This window comes from Tenrec ecaudatus, unplaced genomic scaffold (assembly GCF_050624435.1).
Source record: "Tenrec ecaudatus isolate mTenEca1 unplaced genomic scaffold, mTenEca1.hap1 Scaffold_549, whole genome shotgun sequence".
Taxonomy (NCBI): Eukaryota; Metazoa; Chordata; class Mammalia; order Afrosoricida; family Tenrecidae; genus Tenrec; species Tenrec ecaudatus.
Genome location: NW_027459460.1, coordinates 720,927 through 748,557, shown reverse-complemented (window position 1 = coordinate 748,557; position 27,631 = coordinate 720,927). Strand labels below are relative to the sequence as shown.

At 44.2% G+C, this 27,631-nt stretch overlaps 1 protein-coding gene across 1 annotated transcript in view; it reads right to left on the bottom strand.

The window, feature by feature from the left end:
* Window positions 1–418: 418 nt before the first annotated feature.
* Window positions 419–27,631, bottom strand: part of LOC142436721 (thyrotropin-releasing hormone-degrading ectoenzyme-like) — a 353,287-nt gene continuing 326,074 nt past the window's right edge. Inside the window, exon 10 of the mRNA XM_075540204.1 lies at window positions 419–537. Coding sequence (XP_075396319.1) covers window positions 486–537 — 52 coding nt within the window. The 3' untranslated portion in view covers window positions 419–485. The remainder of the gene's footprint in view (window positions 538–27,631) is intronic.

Below are 27,631 nucleotides of genomic sequence, written 5' to 3'. Positions count from 1 at the left end.
ACCGCACGTGTGTATCGCCCAGGTTGGCACAATCCACGAACTATATCCACACTTGCCATCCTGGCACCCATTCAGAATTGAAATTACGTGACACCAATAACTTAATTCTATAAGCCTCTGATTATGTTCCTCCCTCTGGAATGTTTTTAAGCCATCTACTCCATGCACTTGTACCTCATATTTTCGCTGTTTGCTTAATCTACGGCCCTCTTAGATCAAACCTTTTCTCAGAGGAAAAAATCATTTTCGACCTGAATAAATCTTCATTCCAATAGGAACCTATTGAATTTTGCGTCCATCAACAAAGTCAAAACCGAACAAGCCATTCATAAAGTCAGCCATGATCCACACCAGTTCACAGCCTCGAAAATCCGCCATCTGTTGGGGTTCTGGTCAACCCATGCCTTCCTCAGCTCTACGGTGTCCACAGATCACCTTGCTTGTAGACCATGAGCTCTCTCCAATATTCAAGAAGCTTGGGTTACTCATGCTAGATCATGAATTTTTGTTGATTCACTCTCATATTCTCCATTTCTCCTGTAAACCAAATACACAAGTGTCAGAGGCCAAACTCAATTAGTGTTTTTATTACTACATTTCTCCAACTTCTACTGAGCAAGTAGATTCACGTGGTCACCTTGCAAACCGTCAGCCTGCTCATAAGCTCCCTTTTACACCCATTCCCTGGGAGGTATTTTCTTTGTACTCCCAGATTTTTTTAGTGTTGGCGAAGACTTGTGGTTCCTGAGTACAGGAAAGCACTGTTTCGCATATAAATCAATTCTCTGCATAGCTGTCTTCTAAGGTGTTTCCTAAGCCCATGTAAAGATCAAATTTTGTTGGCTCAAAGCAAGTGGGCTTACAAACTTTCTGCTCTCATACTTCCCATAGTTTCCCCAGTAATCTATTGAATAAAGGGTGGCTTTGTCTGACCACTGGCTAGACAGAGAAGGAAAACTACCATGAGGGAGAGGTCAGACAAACATCTACTCTCCATCTTATGGCTAGTTTCTCCAGTACACCACTCCTAAGGTACCACAATGTGTTAGTCAGGGTACTTTAGGGAAAGAACTACAGTGAAACTCATGTCTAAGGGAGAGTTTTATATAGTTTATATAAAGTGCTTTATATAGTTTATATATAGTGTGCATCAAGCAAAAATCCCAAACCTGTCCTGCCAAAACCCACAAGTCCAAAATTAATCCCTCAACCCCTTTATCCAGTATCAAACCACAAAGTCCTCCTCCATCTCACAAACCAGACACCATGATGTTGACTGGAGGAGGAAAGCCGATTCAGTGAATGTGTAAGCATCTCTGCACCGGCATCGTGTCTACTAGGTCCATGTGGCTTCTCCTCAGGGATGTCTTTCAGGAAATTATTCTTGGGAGCTAAAGCAGGGAACTGGCTAAGGGAGCTGCATCCGGATCTGACCATCATAAAGCAAGGCACCCCAGCATTAGAAAGGCGTGGATCCCTGAACCACTTATCCCTCTCCCTTTCAATTCGCCCCACATGTGTTTATCGGCCAGCTTGTCACAGCAAACTAACTACCTCACAGCTCTTCTAACAGTCCATGACATCAATTGTATCAAGCTCATTTATACCACTATCATTTGTTGCCATCATTTTCTAAACAGTTACTTTCTTTTTGAACTCTTGGTTCAATTCTTCTCTTTTCCTACACTCCCACTCTCGTGACCCCTTGATTTCCTATCTTATACTGAGTGCTGTGTCCCTTCACCACATTTATGTTGTTTACCCCCCTGGGGAGCAGTATTATACAGCAATCATTGTGATCGGTTTCCCCTTTCTACCCCTACCTTCCATCTACCCTCCTGGTACCCTTCGGTTTCTGTTCCTGAGGGGTTGGTCTGACCTTGATTCTGTGTGTCATGATCCTTTATCTGTACCTGTATACATGCTCTTGCCTACGCACAACTGATTGGCAGAACTGGGATCATGATAGAGGGGGGTGAGGAAGCCTTAAAGATACAGAGGTATGTTGTACATTTCATTAGTGTTATACTGTGCTCTGGTTGCCTCATCCTTTTGTTGTGACCCTTCTGTGAGGGTATGTCCTCCCGTCTACAGATGGGTTTTGGGGCTCTGCTCCAACCCCTTTTATCCTAAACAATATGGGGGTTTTTGTTTGTTTGCAGTCTTCTGGTGCCTACCTGATTCTGTCAACACCTCATGATCTTACAGGCTAGGGCCCTTTCATATGGGATTTGTTGCTTCTTTGCTAGATGGCTGCAAGTTTACCATCAGTTTTTTAAGAACCCAGATGTTTTATCTTTTTATAGCTGGGCATCATCAGCTTTCTTTACCTCATTTGCTTATGCATTCATTTTGCCTTCAGCTATTATGCTGGGAGGGTGAGCATCACTGAATGCTGGGTTGTTAGAACAAAGTGTTCTTGTGTTGAGGGAGGACTTAAGCAGAGGCCCAAAGTCCATCCACTTCCTTAATTTATCGCTATGTAAATATATGTACATAGGCCAATACCTCGATTTTTATTAATATATTTTCATAAGTGCACACCTATGTTTATTCCTGTATCCTTAGATTTGCTTCCTAGATCGTTCCTGTTTTCTTTTTACCTTCCTCCTTTCCCAACATCATGCGTGCCCTTCTTCTCTCAGCTAGATTGCCGTTGCTGCACCACCACCACCAGGATCTCTATGTCCTCCTTGTTGTTCCTTTTAATTCCCTAGTTGTTTCCTGTCTATGGCATCGTTTGCTCACCACTCCTTTCCTCCCACTGTCTCCTCTCCCAAGTCCCTCCAGAAATGCCGGTCCCTTTACTTTCTCCTTGGGCTTTCTTCCCAAACCTATCTTATATTGGTAGGCAAAGCAATAAAAGAGACAAAGCAAAAAGAAAACAAAAGACTGAATAAAAAGGGAAAACAAAAAAAGGGGGGAAACCTAGAAAACCCCCCTGAAAACACATACAAAATTCCAAATCTGTCTGCTGACCTTTATGATTATCTCCCCACCAGTCTAGAGGGGTTCTGAGAACTGCCCCTCCTAGCCTGAAATCTATTGTGGGGACACTGCAAGGGCTTCGTGGCTTGGCAATGCTCCCATTGCTGATCTGTTCTGTTTCCTTCCTGGTTCATCCCATTGTGGGGATGGTCAGGCCCGACTCACTCCCTGCTGGGTGTCCCGAGTATTGTCCTCATTCACAATATGTTCCAGTGAGGGGACACCATGTCTCAAGCTGTTGTCAGCCCTACAGTCCTCTCTGTGCCTTAGCAGCAGCATGCAGGGCCGTCCTCCTCAGGACTTGGTGTGCCAGTATCCAGTCTAAACCCTCACTCCCTTTTTCCTTTGGGTTTACACTTCCATATGGGCATGGCGGGCCAGCCCCTCTCCCCAACCTGTAGGCTAAGTGTTGTCCTCTGTAGCGCATACTTCTAGGGGAAATGGAGGCGGGGTTGTCAGTTTGGCTTTGATTGGGGATGGCCCCGTAGACCCCTCAGTGATCTACATATAACCTCCTCCCTGGAGGATGGGCAACAGGAAAGTGGGTGAAAACTTGGATCTCCATCTGCAGAAGAATGAAACAGGACCCATACCTCACTCCATGTACAAAAACAAACTTAAACTGGATTACAGACCTAAATGTAAACCCCAGAGCTATCAGGATCATCAATTAGAAACTTAAGGGGTCTATTGCAGGGCATACATGGACTAGCAAATCTAATAAAGGAAGCACACAGAGCAAAAGACAACACAGATGCCTGGGACCTACTAAAATAAAACACTTATGCACCTCAAAAAATTTCATCAAAATAGTAAAATGAGAACTCACAGATTGGGGTGGTGGGGTAACAATGACACAACTAACGAGAGACTTGTTACCAAAATCTATGGAATTTTTCTAAGAAAAAAATTAGTCCAATTGAAAGGTGGGCAAAGGACATAAAATAGACATTCACCAAAGCTGGCTTGTGAATGACTAACACATACATGAAGATATGCTCACCATTTCCTAGCCACCCAGGAAATGCAAATCAAAACAACAATGAGTTATTACCGTACACTCCTCACAATAGCAATTGAAACACACAACAGAGAATGACAAATGCTAGAGAGGGCATGGAGCATTTGAAACTCTTATACATGGCTGGTAGTCTTGTAAACATTTACAACCAGTGGGGAACGCTATGAGACTACCTGAAGCAAGTAGCATTAGACCCAGCAACACCTCTGCTTGTCATATACCCCAAAGAAGTAAGAGACAGACCCCAGACATGTGTTCTCCTACATTCACCGTAGCACTGTTCACAATAGCAAGAGGCTGGAAAGAGCCCAAATGCCCATCAGTAAAAGAATGGAGGAAGAAACTCTGGTACACATGGAAATTATGTGCCCCTGAAAAACAGTGATGAAACCATGAAACACCCCATTACATAGATGGGCCTGGAAATGATTATGCTTCGTAAAGTTAGTCAATCACAAAAGGACTGGCACACTACTATAAGGATAAACACCAAGATAAAGGCAGAATTCTGCTCTTGGGTCATGTAATCATCTTTTTGTCATGAAATCTGGCCTCCCAAACAAGGTAGTGAGCCAGTATAGTACCCGTGCACTATATATTGCCCTCTTTACAATTGCATCTTACAAACCACTTCAACGGAAGACACGTCCCCTCCACTGGGATCAATTTCTCAAGATGGGAAGGGAGGAAGGAGGGAGACGACCAATCAGTTGCTGCCATACAACATTGTCCTACGGTCACCCAAATTCAACAGATACTCCTACGAGAGTGATTAGCAAACCATCCTGGAAACTCAAGTCAAGACATGAGGGGGAGACGGGTCTGTCTTGGAAAAGGCAATTACACTTTCGTTGATGGGTAAACTGGGTAGAGCAAGATGCCATCTGGGGGGAAACATGCTTAACGGTACTTATAGAACCCAAGGAGAGAATACGCCTGGTATTACATTCCTAACTGGACACTTTTGACCTGGTTTCTATCCAGTCCTTGGTGATCCAGACTGGATGCTGTAGTCATCTAGGATTTTAGACTCTGTTCTTTCCAGGCTCACAACATCCTCCATGGGCCACATCAGAAGGATCCGATTTGGAAAGTCACTAAGGAGCTGATAAGATAAAGCCCACTAGACCTTATTAGCTCCTTAGTGGCTTTCCAAATCAGTGGGATTTACCTTAGATTCGCCTGAAACAGGTTTAAGAAAGTGCTTTAAAACATACTCCCTTGGACTTAGGGCAAAGTGCTCTAGTGTCCAAAGATGCAGATGACTGCTATCTTAATACTCTGGAATTTGAGTTTGTTGGATTTCAGTCTGGATCTCTTGCTTTGGGAATACCCTGTGAATGGTGTCCCAGGACTATCATATAGTTACTGTTTGTATTCTCTCTTTGCTTTTTTGTCACATATGTTAATCTGGAAGGTATAGTCCTGGCTTTGTGAATGAATGTTATTGAAAATTTTATCCTATTCCCAGTGTATGTGTAGTGACCAGTCACTTAATCTTTTTTTTAATCATTTTACTGGGAGCTCATACAATTCTTATCACAATCTATACATCCATCCATTGTGTCAAGCACATATGTACATTTGTTGCCATCATCATTCTCAAAAAATTTGCCTTCTACTTCAGTCCTTAATATTGGCTCCTCCTTTTGTGCCCCTCCTGCCTCCTTCCCCTCCCTCATGAATCCTTCATAATTCATAAATTATTATGTCATATGTTACACTGTCTGACATCTCCCCCTGCCCACTTCTCTGCTGTCCATCCCCAAGGGAGGAGGCTATTCGTAGATTCTTGTAGTCGGTTCCCCCTTTCCACCCCACATTCCTTCTACCCTCCAGGCATCGCCACTCTCACCATTGGTCCTGAAGGGGTCATCTACCCTGGATTCCCTGTGTTTCCAGTTTCTATCTGTACCAATGTACATCCTCTGGTCTAGCCAGCTTTGTAAGGTGGGATTGGGATTATGATATTGTGGGAAGGAAGCATTAAGAACTAGAGGAAAGTTATATGTTTCATCGTTGCTACCCTGAACCCAGACTGGCTCATCTACTTTCCACAACCCTTCAGTAAGGGGGTGTCCAGGAGGCAAAGGGCACTTACAGAGGTCTAAATACAGGCATGGACATATGTAAATATATTTATATATGACAATGGGAAAATAGATCTATGTGCACATATTATAGGTTTAGTATTAAGTTAGCAAATGGACATTGGGCTTCCACTCAAGTACTCCCTCAATGCAAGAACATTTTGTTCTGTTAAATTGGCATTCCATGATGCTCACCTTCCTGACATGATCACTGAAGAAAAATGTGTGCATAAGCAAATGTGGTGAAGAAAGCTGATAGTGCTCGACTATCAAAAGATATGGCATCTGAAGTCATAAAGTCTTGAAGGTATACAAGTGGCCCTCTAGCTCAGAAACAACAAAGCCCACATGGAAAAAGCACAGCAGCCTGTGTGATCAGGTTTAAGGTATCAAAGAACAAAAAAATCAAATCATTGTGAATGAGGCGGAGTACAGATTGGGAACGCCTTACAGAAGGGTCACAGGGAGGAGAAGAGCCAGTCAACGATGAAACATACAACTTTCCTCTAGTTCTTAAATGCTTCCTCTCCCCGACCCCCACCCCCACTATCATGATTCCAATTCTACCTTACAAATCCAGCTAGACCCACAGGATATACACTGATACAGACAGGAACTGGAAACACAGGGAATCCCTTCAGGACCAGTGATGAGAGTGGCAAAACCAGGAGGGTAGAAGGAAGATGGGGTAAAAAGGGGGAACCAGTAACAAGAATCTACATATAACACCCCTCCCTGCAGGATGGACAAGAGAAAAGTCAGTGAAGGCAGATAGATGTTGCACAGTGCTAAATTATCAAGTGTTCATGAGGGAGGGTGTGGCGGGAGGGAGGGAAAACATGTGGAGCAGATACCATAGGCTCAAGTAGAAAGAACATGTTTTGAGATTGATGAAGGAAACAAACATAAAAATGTGCTTGAAACAATAGATTTATGTATGGATTGTGATAAGAGTTGTATGAGCCCCCAATAAAATCATTTAAATAAAGATGGAAAGAATACACAGAGTTATGGTATCAAAAGAATAGGTTGACATTCAACCATTTCCAGAGGTGGCATCGGACCAAGAACCAATAGTACTGAAGGAAGAAGCCCAAGCTGCATTAAAGGCACTAGAGAAACACCAGGCTCTGGGAACTGACAAAATACAGGAAACACTCACTCACCAAGAAATCTGGAAGACAGCTGCCCGGTCAACCCACTGGAAGAAATCCATACTTCTGGCCATTCCAAAGAAAAATGAAGTGATGCAACAGAATGGAAATGATAAAATTTTCACTGATAACACATGCCGGTAAAATTTTGATGAAAATATTTCAAAAATGGTTACAACAGGACATCAACGGTGAGCTGCCAGAAATTCAAGCTGGATTCAGAAGCAGATATGATACAAAGAGAATTCTTGCTGACATGAGATAGATGGTGGATGAAACTATAAAATGGCAGAGAGATGCTTATTTGTGTTTTATTGACTACGTAAAAGCACCAGAAAAGAGAGAGCCTAACAATGTGCTGGTTTTCAAATAATCCTCAGCAAGTACAGAAGAATTCACCAAATTCTGGGAGATTTGCTCAAGCAGGGAGCTTTTCTGAAGTTGAGTTTTGGTCTGTTTCTGAGACCCTCAATGCTAATCTTTCTTTATATGTTGTAAGATACTCCCTAGTATTGGTTTATTAAGCCTTAGGAACCACCAAAACACATACATAACACAAAGCAAAACTGACCCACTGGAGCTTTTATGTAAACTGAACTAAACAAGCATCAACAGCAACAGAGAACGGTCAGATAAAGGGGCAAGGAAGTTTAAAAATAAAAACACGGTATGATTAAGAAAGCCTGGGTATTATGTAGCAACACATGGAAGTGAACGTGTTGGGCAATAATGGAGATGCAAGGAGAACACTGTGGTCATTCTGGGAGATCTGCTGTGAAGCACCAGATCACCAGCACGTGAAGATGATCCAGCCTTTTATTGCTTTCCCACCACAGAAGAGGACGCAGCAAGAACGAGGGAGGGAGGGAGGGAGGCAGAACCCTTGGCAAATAGCAGGTGGAAAAACGATGAAAAGTGAGGCCAAACAGGATCCCAGTGGTGAGGATTGGTCCAACCCTGGGAACCAGGTAGACTGTATCTGGGAGCTCGTGCTGGGACCCTGGACTCCTCCTCATGAGTGGAATGTTGGGGATACTGTTGTGGATATTACTCACAATTTAGGCACAGATCTGGGTGTGTAAACTATTAGATCCAGTAGCTGGAAGCTAGAAATAACAAACTGCACGGAAATGAAGTAGTCAATGACACCACTCATAAACTGAGTAAATATGCAAATGATGGGCTCAAAAACAGGCCTCAGGAGAAAGGAAAAATATAATTCTGGAAGTGGAAGAGGAAAGGTTGATGAGAAACAAAGGTCTCCTGGAGAATGAATGACCAGGTATCCTAAAGAGAGTCTTCATTAAGGGTAATGCCAGCAATTTTACTGACTAAGATAAAATTGAGAGATCTTGTTCTACCCCATTGCCATTGAGTCAAATCCAAGCAAGTCTTGATAAATTTTTAAAAATTGAAATCATATGAAGTATTTTCTCTGATCACAAGTGAGTGAAACCAGAAATCAGTAACAGAAAAAACCCTGAAAATATGGAAATTAATTAACATACTATGAAACTAATAGTGGGTCACGGTAAATATCAAAAGAGAAATCACACATTTTAAAAATCTGATGAAAATGAAAGCACAACATACAATATTCAGAGAAGACAGTGTGCAGAGGGAAACTTACAGCAATAAACAGGAAGGAGAGGGTGAAGGGATCTCCAATTAACAGCCTAACTTGATAATTCTAGAAACTAGAAAGAGGAGACCAAAAAGAAGCCTTAATGTACCAGAAAAAGGGAAATAGCAAAGATCACCCAGAAATAAAATTAAAAACAGAAAGATAATAGAACCAATACAATCAGAAGTTGTTTCTTTGAAACAATCATTAAGAATAACAAGACTCTAGCTAGTGACAAAGAAAACAACCAAAAATAGAGAACTAACTGTCATAGTTAGGTTTTGTATCACCTTGACCAGATCAGAATTCTCAGGGGGTTGGTAACTGAGGCCTAGTAATCCCTATGATGTTGTATAACACAATGTATCCCATAATGGGATCTGCTGTGATCAGCTAATCAGATTAAGGTGGAGTACAATCCTCTTACTCAGGTAACAGCACCAATACACCTGAGAGGAAGTTTACTCAGAGTGGGGCCTAATTCATATTTAAGCGGAGGTTGAGGAGACACTTGCTGGCTTTTTTGCGTCTGAGTCCTGTATCTGACTTGTCTGTCTCTTATTCTTTGTACTTGAACCAGCGGCCTGCCATAATGGCTGCCGATCCATAGAGCAATCAGCAACCTGCTATCTGACCTGCCAACCTTGATTTCGTTTCTCTCTCCTGTCACAGCCTGATTTGCTGACCCGAGATTCATCTACTTCTACAGCCTGTGGTATAGAAGCTGAAGCTACTCAAGTCAGGAGAAGCTTCCAGTTTAAAATCTGACTGGCTGACTTAAAGCCACACTGTCCTTACCTACTTCTACAGCTGTATGAGCTCTGTTATGTATGTACACACACACACACACATAGATTTATATCAAGAACGTGCTGTGTATGTATATATACACATATAAATGCATGCATATATATAGAACCCCCATAAAGAAACAAAAATTTTCCAAAGCTGTGTACTTAATTTTTTGACAAGACACCTATCACTTTCAAAGTACTTTCCATTATACTTAATACATTTGACAAATCTGCCATTCCTTCCTTGGAAACCCTTTTCAAACTCCTATTTGGGTGGCTGACAGCACTTCCTTAGTTTTTTCTTCATTTCTTCTACATCATCAAATTGCTGGCCTTTCATGCCCCTTTTCATTCGTGGAAATGAAAAGAAGTCGCTCAGAGTGAGGTCAGGTGAGCCAGGTGCATGGGGCGAGAGAGGCATGCCCTTTTAGCTAAAAACTGGTGCACTGAGATGGCTGCATGAGCAGGTACATTATCGTGGTGGCAAAACCCATCCCCCATCTGCCACAAATCAGGCCTTTTTTGTTGCACACTGTTATGCAATCTTTTCAGAACCTCTAAATAGAAAGCTTAGTCAACAGTGTGAGCTGGTGAAACGAACACCAAATGCCCCACAATTTGGCATTTTTGTCTCTTTCAGAAGTTGATGGACATGCAGAACAAGGTTTGTCATCAGTCAACATTTCACCTTTTTTGAAACGAGCAAACCACTTGTACACGAGTTTTTCCCATAGTGCTCTCCGTATAAGCTGTGTGCAACATCACAACAGTGTCTGCCGCATTTTTCCCCAAGGAGGAAACAAATTTCACAGCCACACACTGTTCTCTTAAACCAGCCATCACACAAAAAAAGGAAAGAAAACGAGATTAGAGCAAAACAGCTTTTTGAAAAAAATTCACTGTGATCAGAGAGAAGCTTCCCAGGAGATGCTACTGGGTGCACTAACTCAGAACAAGTAGATGCTGTCCTAGCAGGGGGAAAAGCCTACTACGAAAGGTCTGCCCAGAGGAGCTTTTTCCTGTGATGTACTTTTTGTACCCCCTCATACAGGAATACTACTCAGCCTTTAGGAGAAGTCTTAATACATGCTACGTATGCGTGGAACTTGAGGAACTAAACTGAGCAAAATAAGCCAATTACAGGATAAATACTGTATGACTTCACTTACAAGAAAGAAAAGGCAAATATATAAACACCAAAGTTTACTAGTGGCTACCAGAGGCAGGAAGGAGGGGGGAAGGATTGAATAAAACAATAGAATTGATTACGGGTACGTTGCACACCCAATTATTGTAATTGCTGTCAATGATTTATATAGCTGTAAAAGTAGAATTGGCAAACGTTGTACAAGAAGTATGTTTACAATAACAAGTTAAATAAGAGTAGCTGCTGACCCTGCTTATATTCAATCAAAACTGATATTTGGTTCCTTAGTTTGGAGGTTTAGGGACATGGTTTCATGGAACATCCCAGTAGTTGTTGTTGTTCGTTTTGCCTGGTAAAGTGTGCAGAGCTACTGATTTACTTCCTGCTTCACTGAATACCCTCTGGACTCTTTAAAGCTTGCAAGCAGTCATCCAAGGCACGATAATGTAGCTCTATTGACCCAGAGAAACAGAGGGAGAGAAAGAACTGGACGTAGGCGGATATGAAGGGTCTGGCTAATTACCTCTCTAAACAACTGCCTCCCTTTGAGGCCAGAAACTGGGCTGGTGCCCCCCTCTCATTACTGCACAATTTGGTCATGGATTTTATAGAAGAATCCTGTCCTACAACTCAATAAAACAAAACAAAAACCAAGCAGAATTTCAAACTCTCCTAGAGTCTAGTCTTTCTGGAGCCAAGAAGAGGGATAAAGCTCTGGAACCATTGCCCTGAGATAATTTTAAAGACTGAAACCAAAGTATCCCCGAGCACCATCTTAAAATCTCCTTGTAGTGAGCTTCATGAACTTGAGCATGATGCTCTTTTGAGAACGACCTATATGGAATCACATTGCGAACAGTAACTACAAAGATTAAGTAGAAAAGTTCGAGGGGAGTGGGTGTGTATTACTAAGGAAGGAACAACTCAGAAAAGAAGGGTGCTAATGCTCCCACAGCTGGAAGCATGTCATCAGTTTCTCTACATGTAAAGGCTCTCATACATGTAGAAACTGTCATACATGTAGAAACCCAACAGTATATGGTTTGCTGTGTGTCTTCTCAAGAACCACAAAACCATAAACACAATTTAGAAGGAAAAAGCGCAGGCACTGTTACAGACATTGTCTAGGCATCTCCACACACCTTTCAGAATTGAACAAATCCTTGGTTAAATTGTTCAGTTAAAAACTACGGGACCGATTACAAGGATCTACATGTGACCTCCTCCCTGGGGGATGGACAACAGAAAAGTGGGTGAACTTGGGAGACGTCGGACAGGGCAAGATATAACAAAATAATAATTTATAAATTATCAAGGGTTCATGAGGGAGGGGGAGGGGAAGCAGGGAGGGAGGGGGAAAATGAGGACCTGATGCCAGGAGCTTAAGTAGAGATCACATGTTTTGAGAATGATGAGGGCAATGAATATACAGATGTGTTTTACAAAACTGATGTATGTGTGGATTATGATAAGAGTTGTATGAGCCCCTAATAAAGCGATTTAAAAAACTATGGGACCATAGTTCTGTGGGACAACTTAGTCAATTGACATACATAGTTCTTGAAGTTAATTGTCTCCCTCCTAGTTTGGTGAGTAGCACCTGTCCTTTAAAAGCTTCCAAGAATCCAACTCAGACACCAGAGAATTAAAGAAACCAAAGACTCAAAGAAGAAACTAGTCCACAGTCTAATTGTCCACAGGAACCATCACTTCATTTATCCTGAGCTCAGAACTAAATGATGCCTTATACTGACCTACCGTTCCATCCAAGTAGATGTCATATAAAACGGGAGAAAAAGGAAGAACAAAATTCAAATTCCTTTATTGGACTGATCGCCTAAAGGAACTCCATTTGACCTTGAAGCAGAAGTCACTCCTGGAGGCCACGTTTCATCAATCAATACATTCTCTAATAACAAACAATCTCACCCCTGAGTGCTGAGCTCCCGTACGTAATCAACCAAATGATAAACATTTACCCTAAAGCAAAAATCAGATGGTAGGAAGACGCAAGGAAGTTCAATTAATTGAAAAAGAACAAACAGAATAGAAATAACAAAAATGTTGATATTTTGTGAAAAATATAACCAATGTTATGGAACAATTTGCATTAAAATATTAACTGGGAACCTAATTTACTTTGTAAACTTTCACATAAACCCGATAAAGTATTATTTCACTAAACAAATTTCAAAGAAATCTGAGAGGTTCAGATTATTTCCACATTAATACATGGACACACAATAAGAACCAATTTCAGAACAATAAACCAATGCAATTGATAGGCCCCTGTGTACTGTTTCCCGATTTGAGGTGTGGGGGCCTGAGGAGTGGGGAGAGACAGCCTGGTGCTTTGGTAAAGGAGTGGCACCTGGTGGGGAATAAGCTGCCGACCGCGGAGGTGCAGAAGCAGAGTGGCATGACATTTAACACAGGTAGTAGACACCGTTTGCCATCCCACAAGAATAACAGCTCCACTACAAACAGAAAAGGTGAATTTCTCCCTTTTTTGTTTCCATATCTTACACCATCCACTGTATCCCCTTCACCCGCATTTCCATTATTTGCCCCCATCCGAGGTGGGGTGGAAACATCCATCGTTGCTATCAGTTCCCCTCAAAAATTTCTTGAGAATACAAAATCATTTGGATAAAAATATTCTGGTAACTTTTTGGGATACGAATATATTTTCAGATAACAATCATATACTTTGTCAGGGAATTACATAACTGAGTTTTATAATCCCTATTTTTAGACAAGTATGCAAATTATAAGTAAAACCTATGAGTTATTGACTGAAGGAAATGATTTTCAGTATAAATCAGAGAATCAAAATCATCTAGACATAACCCCTTACTTTAGGGAGCTTTAATATGGTGATATAATCTATCCACTGACATAGTTTAATATAGACTATTAATGTTCACAGTGCACCTGAGGCAGGAGTTCTCAGTTCACAGGACAACCACAAGTCCTAGTTAACTGACCTCTGACCCAAATGATTCAGATTCACTGCTCAGGATTGAGTTAACAATTCGCATTCTTATGAAGCACACTAAATTGTTCTAGTGTAGGTGGTCTCTTGATAGGCTTGAGAACCGATGGGAAGCACAGAAAACTGTCCCCGGAGCTGGTGCTGTCAAGCAAGCACTGGGCTGCTAACCACAAGGTCTACTCCGTGTGGCTGCCTCACTCCGCCTCCACAGGGGGCCCATATGGTCATTCTGTCTTTAAGACCATAGGCTCTCACCAATACTCAGCAAGCCTAGCCCCCTCGTGCTAGGTCATGAACTTTAGACCAGTCAACCCATTCTCTTCTCCCCTTTTTCCTGTAAACCGAGTCCACAGGTGTCAGTGGTCAAACTCAACCCGTCTCTTTATTGCTGCCTTTCTCCCACTTCCACTCAACTAGTAGATTCAGCTGGTCCCCTAGCAAGCCTTTCAGCCTTCTCTCAGGCTCCCTTTAACATTCTGTCCCAGAGAGGAGTTTTCTTCATGGCTCCAGATTTTATCCAGCTTCTAACAAAAACCATTGGTTCCTGAATCCTCCAAAGCACTGGGTGGGGCATATATTTTCAAAGTTTTCTTTACAGGCATGGGCTAAATCTACCTAAAGATCAAATTTTAATGGCTCAAATCAAGTGGACTTACAAACTTTCTATTTTCATACTTCCCATATTTTCCCCAGAAAACAACCGAGTAAAGGGTGGCTTTGTCTGGCCTCTGGCTAGACAAGGAAGAAGAACTACCATGAGGGAGAGGTCAAACATCTACTCTCTATCTTAGGATTTGTTTCTCCAGTACCCCACTCCCAAGGTACCATTATGTGTTAATCTGGGCACATTAGAGAAACAAATCCAGAGAGGGGGGGAGTTTTATATAAAGGATATAAGAGAGAGTTTTATATAAAGGGTAAGTGCACATCAAGAAAACAATCCCAACTCAGTGCTGCCCAAGCCTGTAAGTTCAACATTAACCCTTATGTCCAACAACAATCCACAAAGTCCTCCTCGATTTCACAAAACACACCTATGTGGCCGACTGCAGGAGGAAAGTTGAATCAGTGAGCGTGTAAGCATCTCAGCGCTGGCAGGGGTCACCACGCGGCTGCTCCAGCACCCAGGGCTGCATCGGGGTAGGTCCATACGGCTTCTCCTCAGCAATGTCTTGAAGGAAGTGAGCCCGGCTAGGTGAACAGGGAGCTAGTTAAGGCAGCTGCACCCTGCTCCAACCATCAGAAAGCAAGAGACCCGAGAACTAGAAACGCCAGGCTCACGGAACTATTTATCCCTCTGCTCTTCAATTAACCGCACATGTGTTAATCAGCCAGGTCGGCACAATAAATGTTAACTATCTCAGGCACCATAAGTTGGTGATGACGAGGGGCAATTAACAACAACAACATGACAGACACTGTTCTAGGTCCTTGGATGAAACAGTAGACCGAACAAAGAGCTTCGATTTCAGTGGGAAAAGACAAGTAGACTAATTTCAAATGTTGATGAGAATTCTGAAGAAGACAGCCTAAGAGGATTGATGGCGGACCATGTGAAAATCATCTGAGCTGAGGCCTGAATGTTGGAGGCAAGATCTCGGGGAAGGACATTTCAGGATGCAGCAAACTAAAAGAGGCTCGGAAATTAGTTGCCTTCCTTCCCAGTGAGAGCTGGAAGGAGTCTAAGCACTTTGAAGTAGCTGGCCTCCCTGAGGGCCTTGATCAATAGAATACAGCAGAGTTGACACAGTGCCCGTATCCAGTCTGTAAGAAACTGGCTGCTTCCACTTCCTGACTCTGAAGAGTCCTCACTCAGAACTTTTAGCTGCCAGGTAAGAAGCCTGTGTGCCCTGCTGCAGAGCCCATGTGGAGAAGCCTTGAGAACACACAGACAGGGAGAGGCGCCCAGCTGAGCCCAACCTTCTCATCATCTTTGGCAATGAGGAACATTTAGCAAAACCGTCGTAGACCCTCCAGACTAGCTGTCAAGTGCATACCAGCATGTGACCCTAGTCAATGCCATTTGGAACAAAAGATGTATAGTTGAGTTCTGCCTGACTTAGTCTTCCAGGGCTGTGATAACAAGATAGCACAGAAATGTATTCCTCACAGTTCTGGAGGCTAAAAGTACAATTCAGAGTGTCTGCCATGCTGTCTCCTGAGACGTTTGAAAGAAGAGTTGTTTCCTGTGTCTCCCTTAGTTCCTGGTGACTCTGAGCAACCATCGGCATCCCTTGGCTTTAGAAGGATGTGCCATGCTGTCCTCACGCGGAGTGTGACTTTCTGTTCGTCCTCTTCTTTTTATAAGATGCTCATCATGAAGCAAATCCCACCCAACTTTGATAGGATCTCATTTGACTTAGCTGTTTAGCCAAAGAAACCCCCACTTTCAAAACAGGATCACACTCACGGGCTCAGGGACTTCGACTTCAACATATCTTTAGGGAGAACACAAGCAATCCATCACACTGACCTACAACACTGACGGATGGTAAAAGGGTTGCTGTTTGAAGCCATTCAATGTTAAGGCATTGAATGATGTGCAACCATGGAATACTAGAAAACAGTCCAAGAAAAGGATCGGTGCAAAATGAGATAGGAAATGAGTGTAGAGTGTTCAAGAGACCAAAATTGGGTCATCATTAAAAGCTGGTGCTTTGATAAATGAGCAGAGAAGAGAGGAGATGAACGAAGAGAGTTGAGTAAGGGTCTGTTGTGTGGTGCTGGGGGGCCCATGCAGAGAATGGCCAGTGAAACCTTCTAAATCGATAGTGGATATTATCTGAACTTTGAAAGGTTTTCCAGCAGCCGTGTGGCAAACGCACTGTCATGGGGCAAGAGTGGAAAAGGAACAACCAAGTAAGAGACTGTTGCAATCGGTGGTTTTTCCTGATTGGGAATTTAGCCTACTAGGAGAAACTTACCTTGCACCACTGTCATTAACTTCCTGTCTTTTGTTCCAGTTCCCGTAACTGGACCTCCTGCTTGTCTCCTTGCTTACCCCTAACTGTGCTTCTTGGTCTCAGCAATTTTCTCTCCACCTTGTGCCCCAGTGTCCTGTGTTATCAGGAGCAGGAAGAAGGAAAGTTTCCGCCTCATTTCTGCTGCTCGTCGTATGTGGACAAGCTCCACTTTAGGGACGTGGGTAACTTCTTTGGGGATAATATACCTCTGAACCTACCTACCTCAGCTCTCTGTCAGTTCTTGGGAGCCCCCTGCCTGAAGACAATAGGATTTCTGCTCCACTTTCTTACTTACACCAAACTGTCCCTCTCCCCCTGGAAGAGGCCGATGGTGGCCCAGGACTGCTATGACTACGGGGTACACCTGCCTTATTCTAGGTTTCACTATTAGAAAGCTTCATCTGCAGAGCGAAGGCTTATTCTTCTATCTCTATTAAACTATATTTTAAACTATCTGCCTGATTTCTATCTGTCTCACAAGGAAATTCAAGCTCAGGTGGGAAATAAGGAATTAGTTTGGGGCTTCACATCCATAACAACTGAAATTTAGTGTCAATAATCTGCCTGTCAGTCTAGTTCTTCTAAGGGCTTTTGCTTTGCTCATAGGTCTTTCCAGACCTCTCTGTTGGTGGTCCATGTGGATTTTCACATATGGCCTTTTCCTTGACTTTTCCTTTGTTATATGACAGCATCTCTGAGTGGACTTCCCTAGGTGGCCTAACTCTGAAACTAGGAATTGGCCTTCCATTCACATCCTTCCTTCCATTACCTTTAGTCTGTCCCCTCCTGGGCTGAAGTAAGTGTTTTCAATCTACATGGCTAAGTCCCTCCCACTGACCAGCCCCAGAGGCTATTGAGCTATGAACGGCCTTCCTTGGAATGCAGAAAGAAAGAGCAACATGGCATGGTGGTTTCTAGAGTCCTACTTGGCCTCAACCATGCATCCTTTATCTGGTTCTAGTTTCTCAGCCTCTCTGTGCTTCTGTTTCCTCACATACCAAATGAGGGTAGAGGCAACAGCGCCTACCTCAGGTTTACATGGGAATGAAAATAATACCTAAACAACACTCAGCACAGTACCTCGCATATAATTGAAAGCTCGATAAATATTAGGTAACATTGGACAGGCCCTGTCCTCATGCACTTTCAGAGTTGAATTTGAATGTGGGTGGAAAGCGGTAGCAGGAGAGCAAGGAGGTCAAGAACTCCTCAAGAAGAAAGCCCATTTGTAGGCCACTGGACATCCCCTTACAGAAGGATCTTGGGGAGGAGATGAGCCAGTCAGGGTGTCGTGTAGCAATGATGGAACATACAACTTTCCTCTAGTTCCTAAATGCTTCCTCCCTCTTCCTCCCACTATCATGATCCCAATTCTGCCTTACAAATCTGGCTAGACCAGAGGATGTACACTGGCACAGATAGGAACTGGAAACACAGGGAATCCAGGGCAGATGATCCCTTCAGGACCAGTGGTGTGAGTGGCGATACTGGGAGAGTGGAGGGAGGGTGGGGTGGAAAGGAGGAACCGATTACAAGCATCTACATATAACCTCCTCCCTGGGGGATGGACAACAGGAAATTAGGTGAAGGGAGGTGTTGGACAGGGCAAGATATGACAAAATGATAATTTCTAAATTATCAAGGGTTCATGAAGGAGAGAGGGGAAAAAATGAGGAGCTGATGCCAGGGGCTTAGGTGGAGGGCAGATTTTAAACCAGAATGAATACATTTTTCTTTGTCTTGCTCATTAAAAACTTTTCCCCAGAGGTGAGGTGCTGTTTTCACAGACCTGCTTGGAAGCACAATGCAGCTGTTCTATGTGTGCCCCTAATTCCAGGCGCAACTCAGAAAGGCTTTCCTCCGGCATGTCTTTGATGACCGCTTCTATTTCAGCTCGAGCTTCAGGGGCTCCTGTGCACCTTGGCACACCCAGGGCACTGTCTCTCAACATCCCTCATGGCTGTCTTCTCCTTGACACGTTTCAAGAACGTCTCGGTTTTTTCAATTATGCGTTGTGCTGGCTCCCTCCTTCACAGCTCCAATTTTAATTTTGCAACTGTTATAATTATCTTTCTTCTGCTAAACTGTCACTGAAGACAGTGAACAGAAAACTCGGCTCAACTCAATGGAGACAATAAGGATAGCTATCATATCACATCAGCAAGGATTTCTCAGGGGCTATTAGCACAAGGTGTAAGGCCACTGACCCAACCTCCGCCATCTAAAAGAGTGATTCTCGACCTTCCTAATGCTGCGGCCCTTTCCTAGTTCCTCCTGTTGTGGTGACCCCGCAACCATACAATTATTTTCATTGCTACTTCATCACAACCCACAGGTTGAGAGCCGCTGCTCAAAAACTGGGTCATCTACTCTGTCTTTGCTGGGCGTTGGATTTATTTCCCATCTTCCCCTCCATCCTTTTTGATTGAATTAGTCATGGAAATACATGAAAAAATATAAGCTGGGGTCTTGTCACTAGGGTTCTGACTGTCTCCATACTCTAGCGAAGGTATTTCACTTTTGGAGACTGCTAGTACTTTCCAGGGAGCAATGTAGTTCTCCCCACCTGCACTCGTTCAGGAGCCCCGGCCGCATACTGGTTACACCCTGGGCTGCTAGCCGTATGGTCGAGAGTTCAAAACCACCAATGGCCCCAGGGCAGAAAGGCAGTGCTTCCTTCTCCTGCTCCCCGGAGCTAGCATGGACTTGATGGCAGTGAGGTTGGGTGTTCTGCTCTCCCCGCATGCACCCACTCTCTGTCCCTGTCCCCGTCCCTGTCACCGTCCTTGTCCCTCACACGTGCACATCTCTGGGAGCTGCAGCCATTCCGTAGATGAGGGTGCTTCAGGACGTTCACAGACACACGAAATTGAAAGACCAAAGAAATTGTCCACCAACTCTTGGAAGGCTGCTCATATGTACGAATAGCAGGTGAAAGGTGAGGGGATGGAATAAACGGTGGGTGCCCTGCAGTGGTGACACGGAGTAGCTGTCCCTGGGAAGGCACAACCATAAAGCTTAAAACATTTCTGGGTTGAGGGACCAAGCTTAGAAGCTCCTGGAAAACATACAGGAGGAGACAGCCATGAGGAATAATGAGCAGGAGAGACAGGGGTGATGGCTTGTCAAGCTTTACCAGGCTTCTAAAGAGCTGGAACTGAAATAGAAGTCGCCAGCGAAGACAAACCAGAGGAAAGACAGTTTCACTATCGTTTGGTTGATTCAAATCTTGAGCTTTTAATCCAGGGGAAGGACTTGGAGCAGCAGTTCTCAACCTGTGGGTCGTGACCCCTTTGGGGGTCAAACAACCCTTTCACAGAGGTCGCTCAAGACCATCAGAAAACACATGGTTATAGGAACTGAGACACAGCTCCTCTGTCTCCAGGCAGGTCCGCCCGCATAGACTGTTACCCATGCTACACCATGCTTCACGACAAAGTTTCATTTAATTGTTATTAGAAATAAATATTTCACAATCTATAATTACATATTGTTTTGTGATTATCACTATGCTTTAATTATATTCCATTTTTACCCATGAAAATACATCCTACATATCAGATATTTACATTATGATTCATAACAGAAGAAAAATAAGTGATGAAGTAGCAACGAAAATAATGTTGTGGTTGGAGATCACCACAACATGAGGACCTGTATTAAAGGGTCGCGGCATGAGGAAGGCTGAGAACCACTACCTCAGAGGCATTCCACTGAATTCCAACCTGGCCTCGCACTGAGCATGTTGCTTACATATTCAGTGTAAGTCCAGTGGTCTTACTTGTAGCAGAAATTTCTGACAAATCCAGACGATTTACTAACTGCCAGTAGCAGTTTATGGTATGCTACAGGCGGATTCAACAGGGATCAAAAGCAGAGTAACTGCCTGTGTCGTTTTTAATTTTCTCGGGTTCCATTTGAGTAAAAGGCTTGTAAGTTACCCGGGGACCAAATGCCCCTGGTGCCTCTACTAGGGGTAGAATGTTCAGGGAGGGTTCAGGGCTGGGACAATAGTGACCTGAAGTCCAGGATCCCTTAGGGCAGGGGTCCTCAAATTGTTTACACAGGGGGCCAGTTCATTGTCTCTCCGACCGTTGGAGGGCCAGACTATGGTTTTCAAAAAACCTATGGTCAAATTCCTATGCACACTGCACGAGTCGGCTGCTAAGCAGGACAGGCAGTGGCAGCAAAAACACCCCGAGGGTGGGATAAATGGCATCGCGCCACATGTGCCCCATGGACCACAGTTTGAGGACGCCTGCCTTAGGGGTTCCTGGGTGCACTGGGGATGAAGGTCACCTACTGCTCCTCGAGAGGAGAAATGCTCTAAGTCCTGGCATCTCCGCCCACTTTCCCGGCACTCTACCGAACTGTTCCCGGTGAATCACGGTTGGAAGGGAAAGCGTACCATTCTCTGCCCACCATTCTCCTTTCTCAAAATGATACTGTGGCCAAATAGAGTTGCAAAGTGAATCTATCAGCTTTTGTTTGCCCAGCCTCTCTGTATCAACTCTATCCCAATTGGACACGATTCATGCAAGGGGGCAATTCCTGAGCATCAAGCTGCTAAGTCCCATCTAGAAAGCACAAAACAAGGAGGCGATTGACAGCTTGCTGCCTCCAGGTTAATAACCCCCACTAGAGAGCGCACCCCTGGGTTGCCCTGAATCTCATGCCTCAGCCCGAGGGAAGGCGTCAAGGACTAGTCGCCGAGGGCGACCTTTAGGTCCAACCATTTTTCTGGACAACAGGCTAGGAGGACCACTGCTTGGGATGGCCCCAAGGCCCTCCAAGACGCCTGCTGGCGGGGCTGATGCTCAAATCTCTGAAGGGAAGGGACACGTGGCAGCTCAGGGAACCTTAAGGGAAATTGGAATTTCTGGCTGGAACATCATGGCAGAGGAGCTGTGTATTAAGTAAGAGCTGTCCCCAAAAGTGCCTGAAGCAGCATAGCTGAAAGCCTAAAGGTAACAGTGACTCCACCTAGGCTTCCGAACGCCATTGGCCTAAGCCTGGGCCACGGAAAACCAGCCTGTAAGAAGGAACAAACCAAATCTGGAAGAACACTAGCCCTATAACGCCTCAAGTTTTAAATTTAGGAAGTATTTTTTTTTTGTTTTTATTCTTTACTTTCATAGTTATCAATATATATGGCATTCAAAATATATTTTAAAAGCATAAAATTTTCAGTGTTTTTGAAATGTGACCAAATTGTCACATTTATAATTTGGGTACCAGATACGTTTTCATTAAGAATTATGACAATTTTGTGCTTGGCGTTATAGGGCTAGAGCAGCTTGTTTGAAAAACCAGGAGAAAGGCAAAGGGAATGGAGGGGAAAAGGGAAACTTTTGGCTCCCGGGACCAGGCAGGGCTAACTCCCAGGCCTCTTCACCCAGCTCCCTAGGCAGCGCCCTTCCACATGTTTAGACTGGTGGGTGCCATCTTGGCCATGGTCACAGATCCTGTTACCTCTCGGCTACAATGGCGACTGTGTAGGATCTCTGGGAAAAGCTGAAACAGCTTTGACAAGAGTGAAGCCATTTGGGGCTGACAGAAGCCACCATGAAAAGAAAATAAAGTAGCTAGGAGGTGTAAATGAACTAGCTGATATTGGGGAGGTAGGCTGTGCAGACGTCGCCCAAGGGAATGTCATGAAGGAAATGGGTGTTCAGAAGGCTTGCGAGAACGACCAGAGCAGTTTTGGTTCAACTAAGAATGGCTAACCCTAATATCCTGCTTCTCACTCGCCTAGTCCTGAGGAAGTATCCAGGTACCTACTGTACAAAACAGTGACATTGGAAAAATCAGTGCCTTGAGAAGCCCAGGAGAGGCAGACGAGCCACCACTAGAGAGAACGGGCCTAGTCCTTGCCTAGAAAAATCGAAGCTACAGACAATAATGCTCGAAGCTGAATAAAGGTGTCCAGGCTCTGTTTCACTTGACCACAAAGAGCCCATGCTCACTCTCCATGTAGGGAGCAAGCCAGTAAATTTCTAGGTGGACAAAGGGGTCACCTTCTTGGTTTCAGAAAAGACTACAGGTGCCTTGTCAAAAGGAAAGGCTTTCATTACAGGGGCCCCAGGGCAGACCCAAGCACACCCATGGACAACGGCCAGAATAACAGATTTAACACAGGAGACAGTTACACACACTCTCCTTCCTGCTAATGCCTCAATGCCCCTTTCCCCTAATTGATCGTTACTTATTAGGAAAAATGGCAGCCATAATTACTTTCTCATCTGCTACAACCACCTTAACACTTGAACTTGAAAAGCCAAAAGTTTTGCTCACCGCTCCAATGTCAGAGTGATATGTGTTTTATCAAGGAGCAGAAGAGACCTCCTCAAAGGAACTTCTTGATAAATCGCTAAAAGATATTCCTTTTATTTGGGCAGAGAACAACGTGCGAGACCTTTCTGAACTTCAGGTGCCTGGGGTCGTACAACTTCTGAGCTCAGCTACACTGGTGTGTCAAGCTAACCCTACTCCCTGTATAGCAAAGGTGGGTATTTCTGTTCCCATTTGCAGACTAAAGAGGACAGGCATTTGGGTCCTCTGCAAGTCCACATGGAATGCTCCCCTGCTGCTCATGCAGAAGCCGGGAACTGAGGACTTCCAACCGGTGCAGGTTCTCAGAGAGGCAAATAAGAGGATAGAAACTGGCCACCCCACGTGCCAAACCCCGAGAACCTCCTGAGTACTATCCCGTCAAACTGAATTTGTTACACTGTTTTGGACTTAAAGGATGCTTTGTTCTCCATACCCGTGTCCCCTGCACATCAACCCAGTGAAGACTTACAGGGACACAAGGAGATACACCCCCAAACCACCTTGCTCCAGTATGCAGATGACCTCCTCCTGTACTCCGAAACCCTGGAGGAATGCCAACGGGCTACCAAGGACCTGATAATAGTCCTTGGCCCATTGGGGTACAGGGTATCTGCAAGAAAGGCTCAACTGTGTGTCCATAAAGCTGTATACCTAGGCTACCAACTGGAGGAGGGAAAACGGACCTTGTCCCCCAGCCGCACTGAGGCGATCCTCAAAATCCCAGTCCCTGAGACTAAGAGGCAGTTGCAAGAGTTTCTAGGAGCTGTGGGGTACTGTCCATTGTGGAATTTGGGATTTGCAAAAACAATGAAACCCCTATATGCAAGTACTGGGGAAAGGAAAAAGAACTTAAATGGACTGAAGTAGAACAACAAGCGTTTGAATCCTTTAAAAAGTCGCTCATATGGGCAACCTCTCTTGCCCTACTAAACATAGTAAAGCCCTTCCAATTGTCTATGTGAGGCCAGAGGCACAGCAAAAGAAGTGCTAACTGAGAACTTGCGGCCATGGAAGAGACCTGTGGCCTATCTTTCAAAGAAACTGGACTCTGTAGCTGCAGGATGGCTGAGCTGCATGCGAGCTGAGGCTGCCACGGCCATCCTAGTCATAGAAGCTAGGAAGCTTACACTGGGACAGGATATTGCTGTGGTAGGGGGACCTATGGTTGAACCACTCCTAACCAGTCCCCCGGACCGGTGGATCTCGAATGCCAGGACTATACCACAAATCCCCAAGGTAGTGGCTGTGACCATGCCATCCCCAGTGTTACAGCCACAACCTACATACTCAGAAAATGATCTAAAGATAAGGCAAGAGCTGGCCTGCCAAAAAGACTGGGAGCATCCAGGGTGGCTGCTCCATCCTGATGGAAGAAGATTCATGCCAGAAGCTCTGGGAGAGATCTGATTCAAGGACTACATGAAGGTATGCATTTGGGAACCTCTCTAAACTGTCTCAGTTGCTTCTCAGGCACTTTTACATACTCAGGCTTGGACACTGGGTGGCAGATGTCACCCACCGTTGATTGCACTGTGCTCGGGTAAACAATCCCAGAAAAAAAAGGAGCAACCCCAACCACGAGCTCGAGGTAGTAGTCCTGGAGAATTCTGGGAGGTGGACTTTATGGATATCAAACTTAGAAAGTATGGCTACCGATATTTGCTGGTGTTCGTAGACACCTATTCTGGATGGGTGGAAGCCTTCCCAATCAAGAAGGAAACTGCTGCCACTGTGTGTAAATTATTAGTAACTAAAATCTTCCCTAGATTTGGCCTTCCCACCACCTTGGGGTCCAACAATGGGCCAACATTTATTGCTCAAATTACTAAAGTCTTAGCAATGCTTCTAAATATTAACTGGAAGCTCTTCAGGGCAAGTAGAAAAAAATAAACAGAACCCTAAAGGAATTGTTCGTTAAGTTGCATTTAGGACCTGGTGAGAACTGGGTTGATCCTTACTTTACCTTTTGCCCTACTTCAAGTGTCCCCATTTGAATTTATGTTTGGCAGACCTTCCCCAAATCCTCCCAAGATTGAAGGAAGTAGAAATAATGGAAGTCACTAATCGTTCCCTCATCGAGTGCCTGCAGGCTGTGCAACAGGTGAGAGACAAATCATCTGCTCTGACACCTTCATTTTGGGCCTAACCAAGGGAAAGGGAACAGGCAGCCAACAACGTGCAACCAGGAAACTGGACATGGGTAAAGAAGCACCAACCTGACACCTTAGAACATAGGTGGACTGACCCATACCAGGTGATACTTACAACACCAACTGCTGTTAAAATAGTGGGGAGGGGGCCGTGGATTCATCAGTCATAAGTTAAAAAAAAAGGCCCTCCCTGAGAATATCCTGAAAAGATGGACACCCAGAAAGACGGAAAATCCCTCAAAATTAAGGCTTTACAGAACTTAATTGTTTTTCTCCGAGTATTGCTGACAGCACCCAGTGTTTCCCCCAAGTACAAACACATCTGTGGACTGCTATTCTAACCTCCAGCAGTGAATATGTAACCTCTTATACTGGGTATGACCCCCAGTTTTCATTTTGATTTGTTTGATTTGCTAGGAAAGAATTGGCATTCTGGATCCCTTAAAGGTAAAGGGCACAATGGGACCTATACTGGAATCCCGTCCTATGGGTGCGGAATACCCTCTATAGAAAGAAGGCTCCAAACAAACCATGTCTATATATGCCCGGCTCATGGACTCCCTAACTGCCAAGGGGAGGGACATTACAATTGTGCAGCTTGGGGTTGTGAAACTATCATTTTCAGGGTGGAAACTTGTTAAAGATGACCTATTATTTTTACAAGAATGAGACTCAAGTCGGAAGGGTTTGATCCCACTACGTGTATGGTTTCCAAATGTAGCCCAATTAGAATTGGATTCAAGCGTTATTGGGTTCACTGGGAAAACATGGGGAATTCAACATTATGTAAATGATAGAGATCCCGGGACAACCTTTTCTATCCAGCAAAGTAAAATATGGCAACCTGCCATCCGTACAAAGGCCCAAACCTCGGGATAAATCCTGAAGAGCCACAGCTGGTGTCATTAAGATTCCTTTGCCGCACCCTCCAGACTCTCCAGTAACTTTCCCGTTTACTGCCAGCCCAAGTCACAGGGCCCTTCTCATTCAGGAGCCACCTCAAGGTTCTGTGTTTGATTCTCGGGATGCTATATTCCAATTTATGAACTCAAATCCTCACCTCACAGCTGATTGTTGGCTTTGTCTGAACCCAGCTTCCCCTTACTATGTAGGCACAGGTACAAATAGCACTATTGGTACAGAGTGTAATCCAATTAGAAATGTTAGTGAAAAGGATTACACGAAGCAGCAGTCTATAGGTGATGTTAGTATGGACTCAAGTCTAAGCTCACTTTAAAAGATTTGCAAGGGCAAGGACTGTGTTTTTATTCATCTAAGTATCCCTTTAATATATCAAGATATCGAGATTTTTGCCTTCAAGCTGTTCCCATTGAACCAAATGTTGATCCTAATTTGTTATCTGCTCCAATGAGTACTTTCTTTACTTGTTCCACAGGACGAACACCCTGTCTCTTTTCCCCAGTATTCATAGCGGACCCGGGTATTTGTGTGCTAGTGCATGTTAGTCCTCAAGTGTACCTGTGTTCTGGTGAAGGAGGTGTAGGGATAACTTTGGAATTTCCGGATGAGTTCAAAGAGCCCCAGTATTGGTCCCACTGGTAACAGGGCTTGGGATTATGGGATTAGCTGCAGTCGGGTCAGTTGCTTTAATACAAGGAAACTTAAACTATCAGACTCTTAGTCAGCAAATTGCTTTAGATCTACAGGGATTAAAAAAAACCTGTCTCCCATTTAGAAAGATCCCTAGACTCCCTTGTAGCAGTTGTGTTGCAAACCCGCCGAGGGCTTGACTTGCTCTTTTGGAAACAAGGAATGCTGTGCACAGCATTGGGAGAAACGAATTCTATGCAAAGCATTCGGGAATCAATAAAGATAGATGAGCCCTGGTTAGGAAAGGATTAGAACAAAGAGTCAAGAAAAGAAATGGAGGAACCAATTGGTTTGAAAAGCTACTTAATTGGTCAGCCTGGCTAACACCCTATGAACGGCCCTAGCCGGCCCCTAATCCTCCTCCTGCTAAGCCTCACATTTGGCCCAGTAATAACCAATAAGCTAGTGGCATTCCTTACACAGAAAGTACAAGCCACAAAACTCTTAGTGCTGAGCCCACCATACACTGGGCTGGCTACCGAAGATTCAATGATTTGAACTTGGCTAAGAACAGGAGAGAATATAGCAGCTCTGGGCAAAGCTTAAATAGCCTTGACAAGAGAAGTCATTTTGAGCTTTCAGAAGCCATTATGAATGGTAAATAAACTAGCTATGAACTGCCAATGAACTAGCTGATACTGGGGAGTTAGGCTGTGCAGACGTAGCCCAAGAGAACGTACAGAAGGAAATGGATGTTCAGAAGGCTTCCGAGAAGGACCAGAGCAGTTTTGGTTCAGCTAAGAATGGCTAACCACAATACC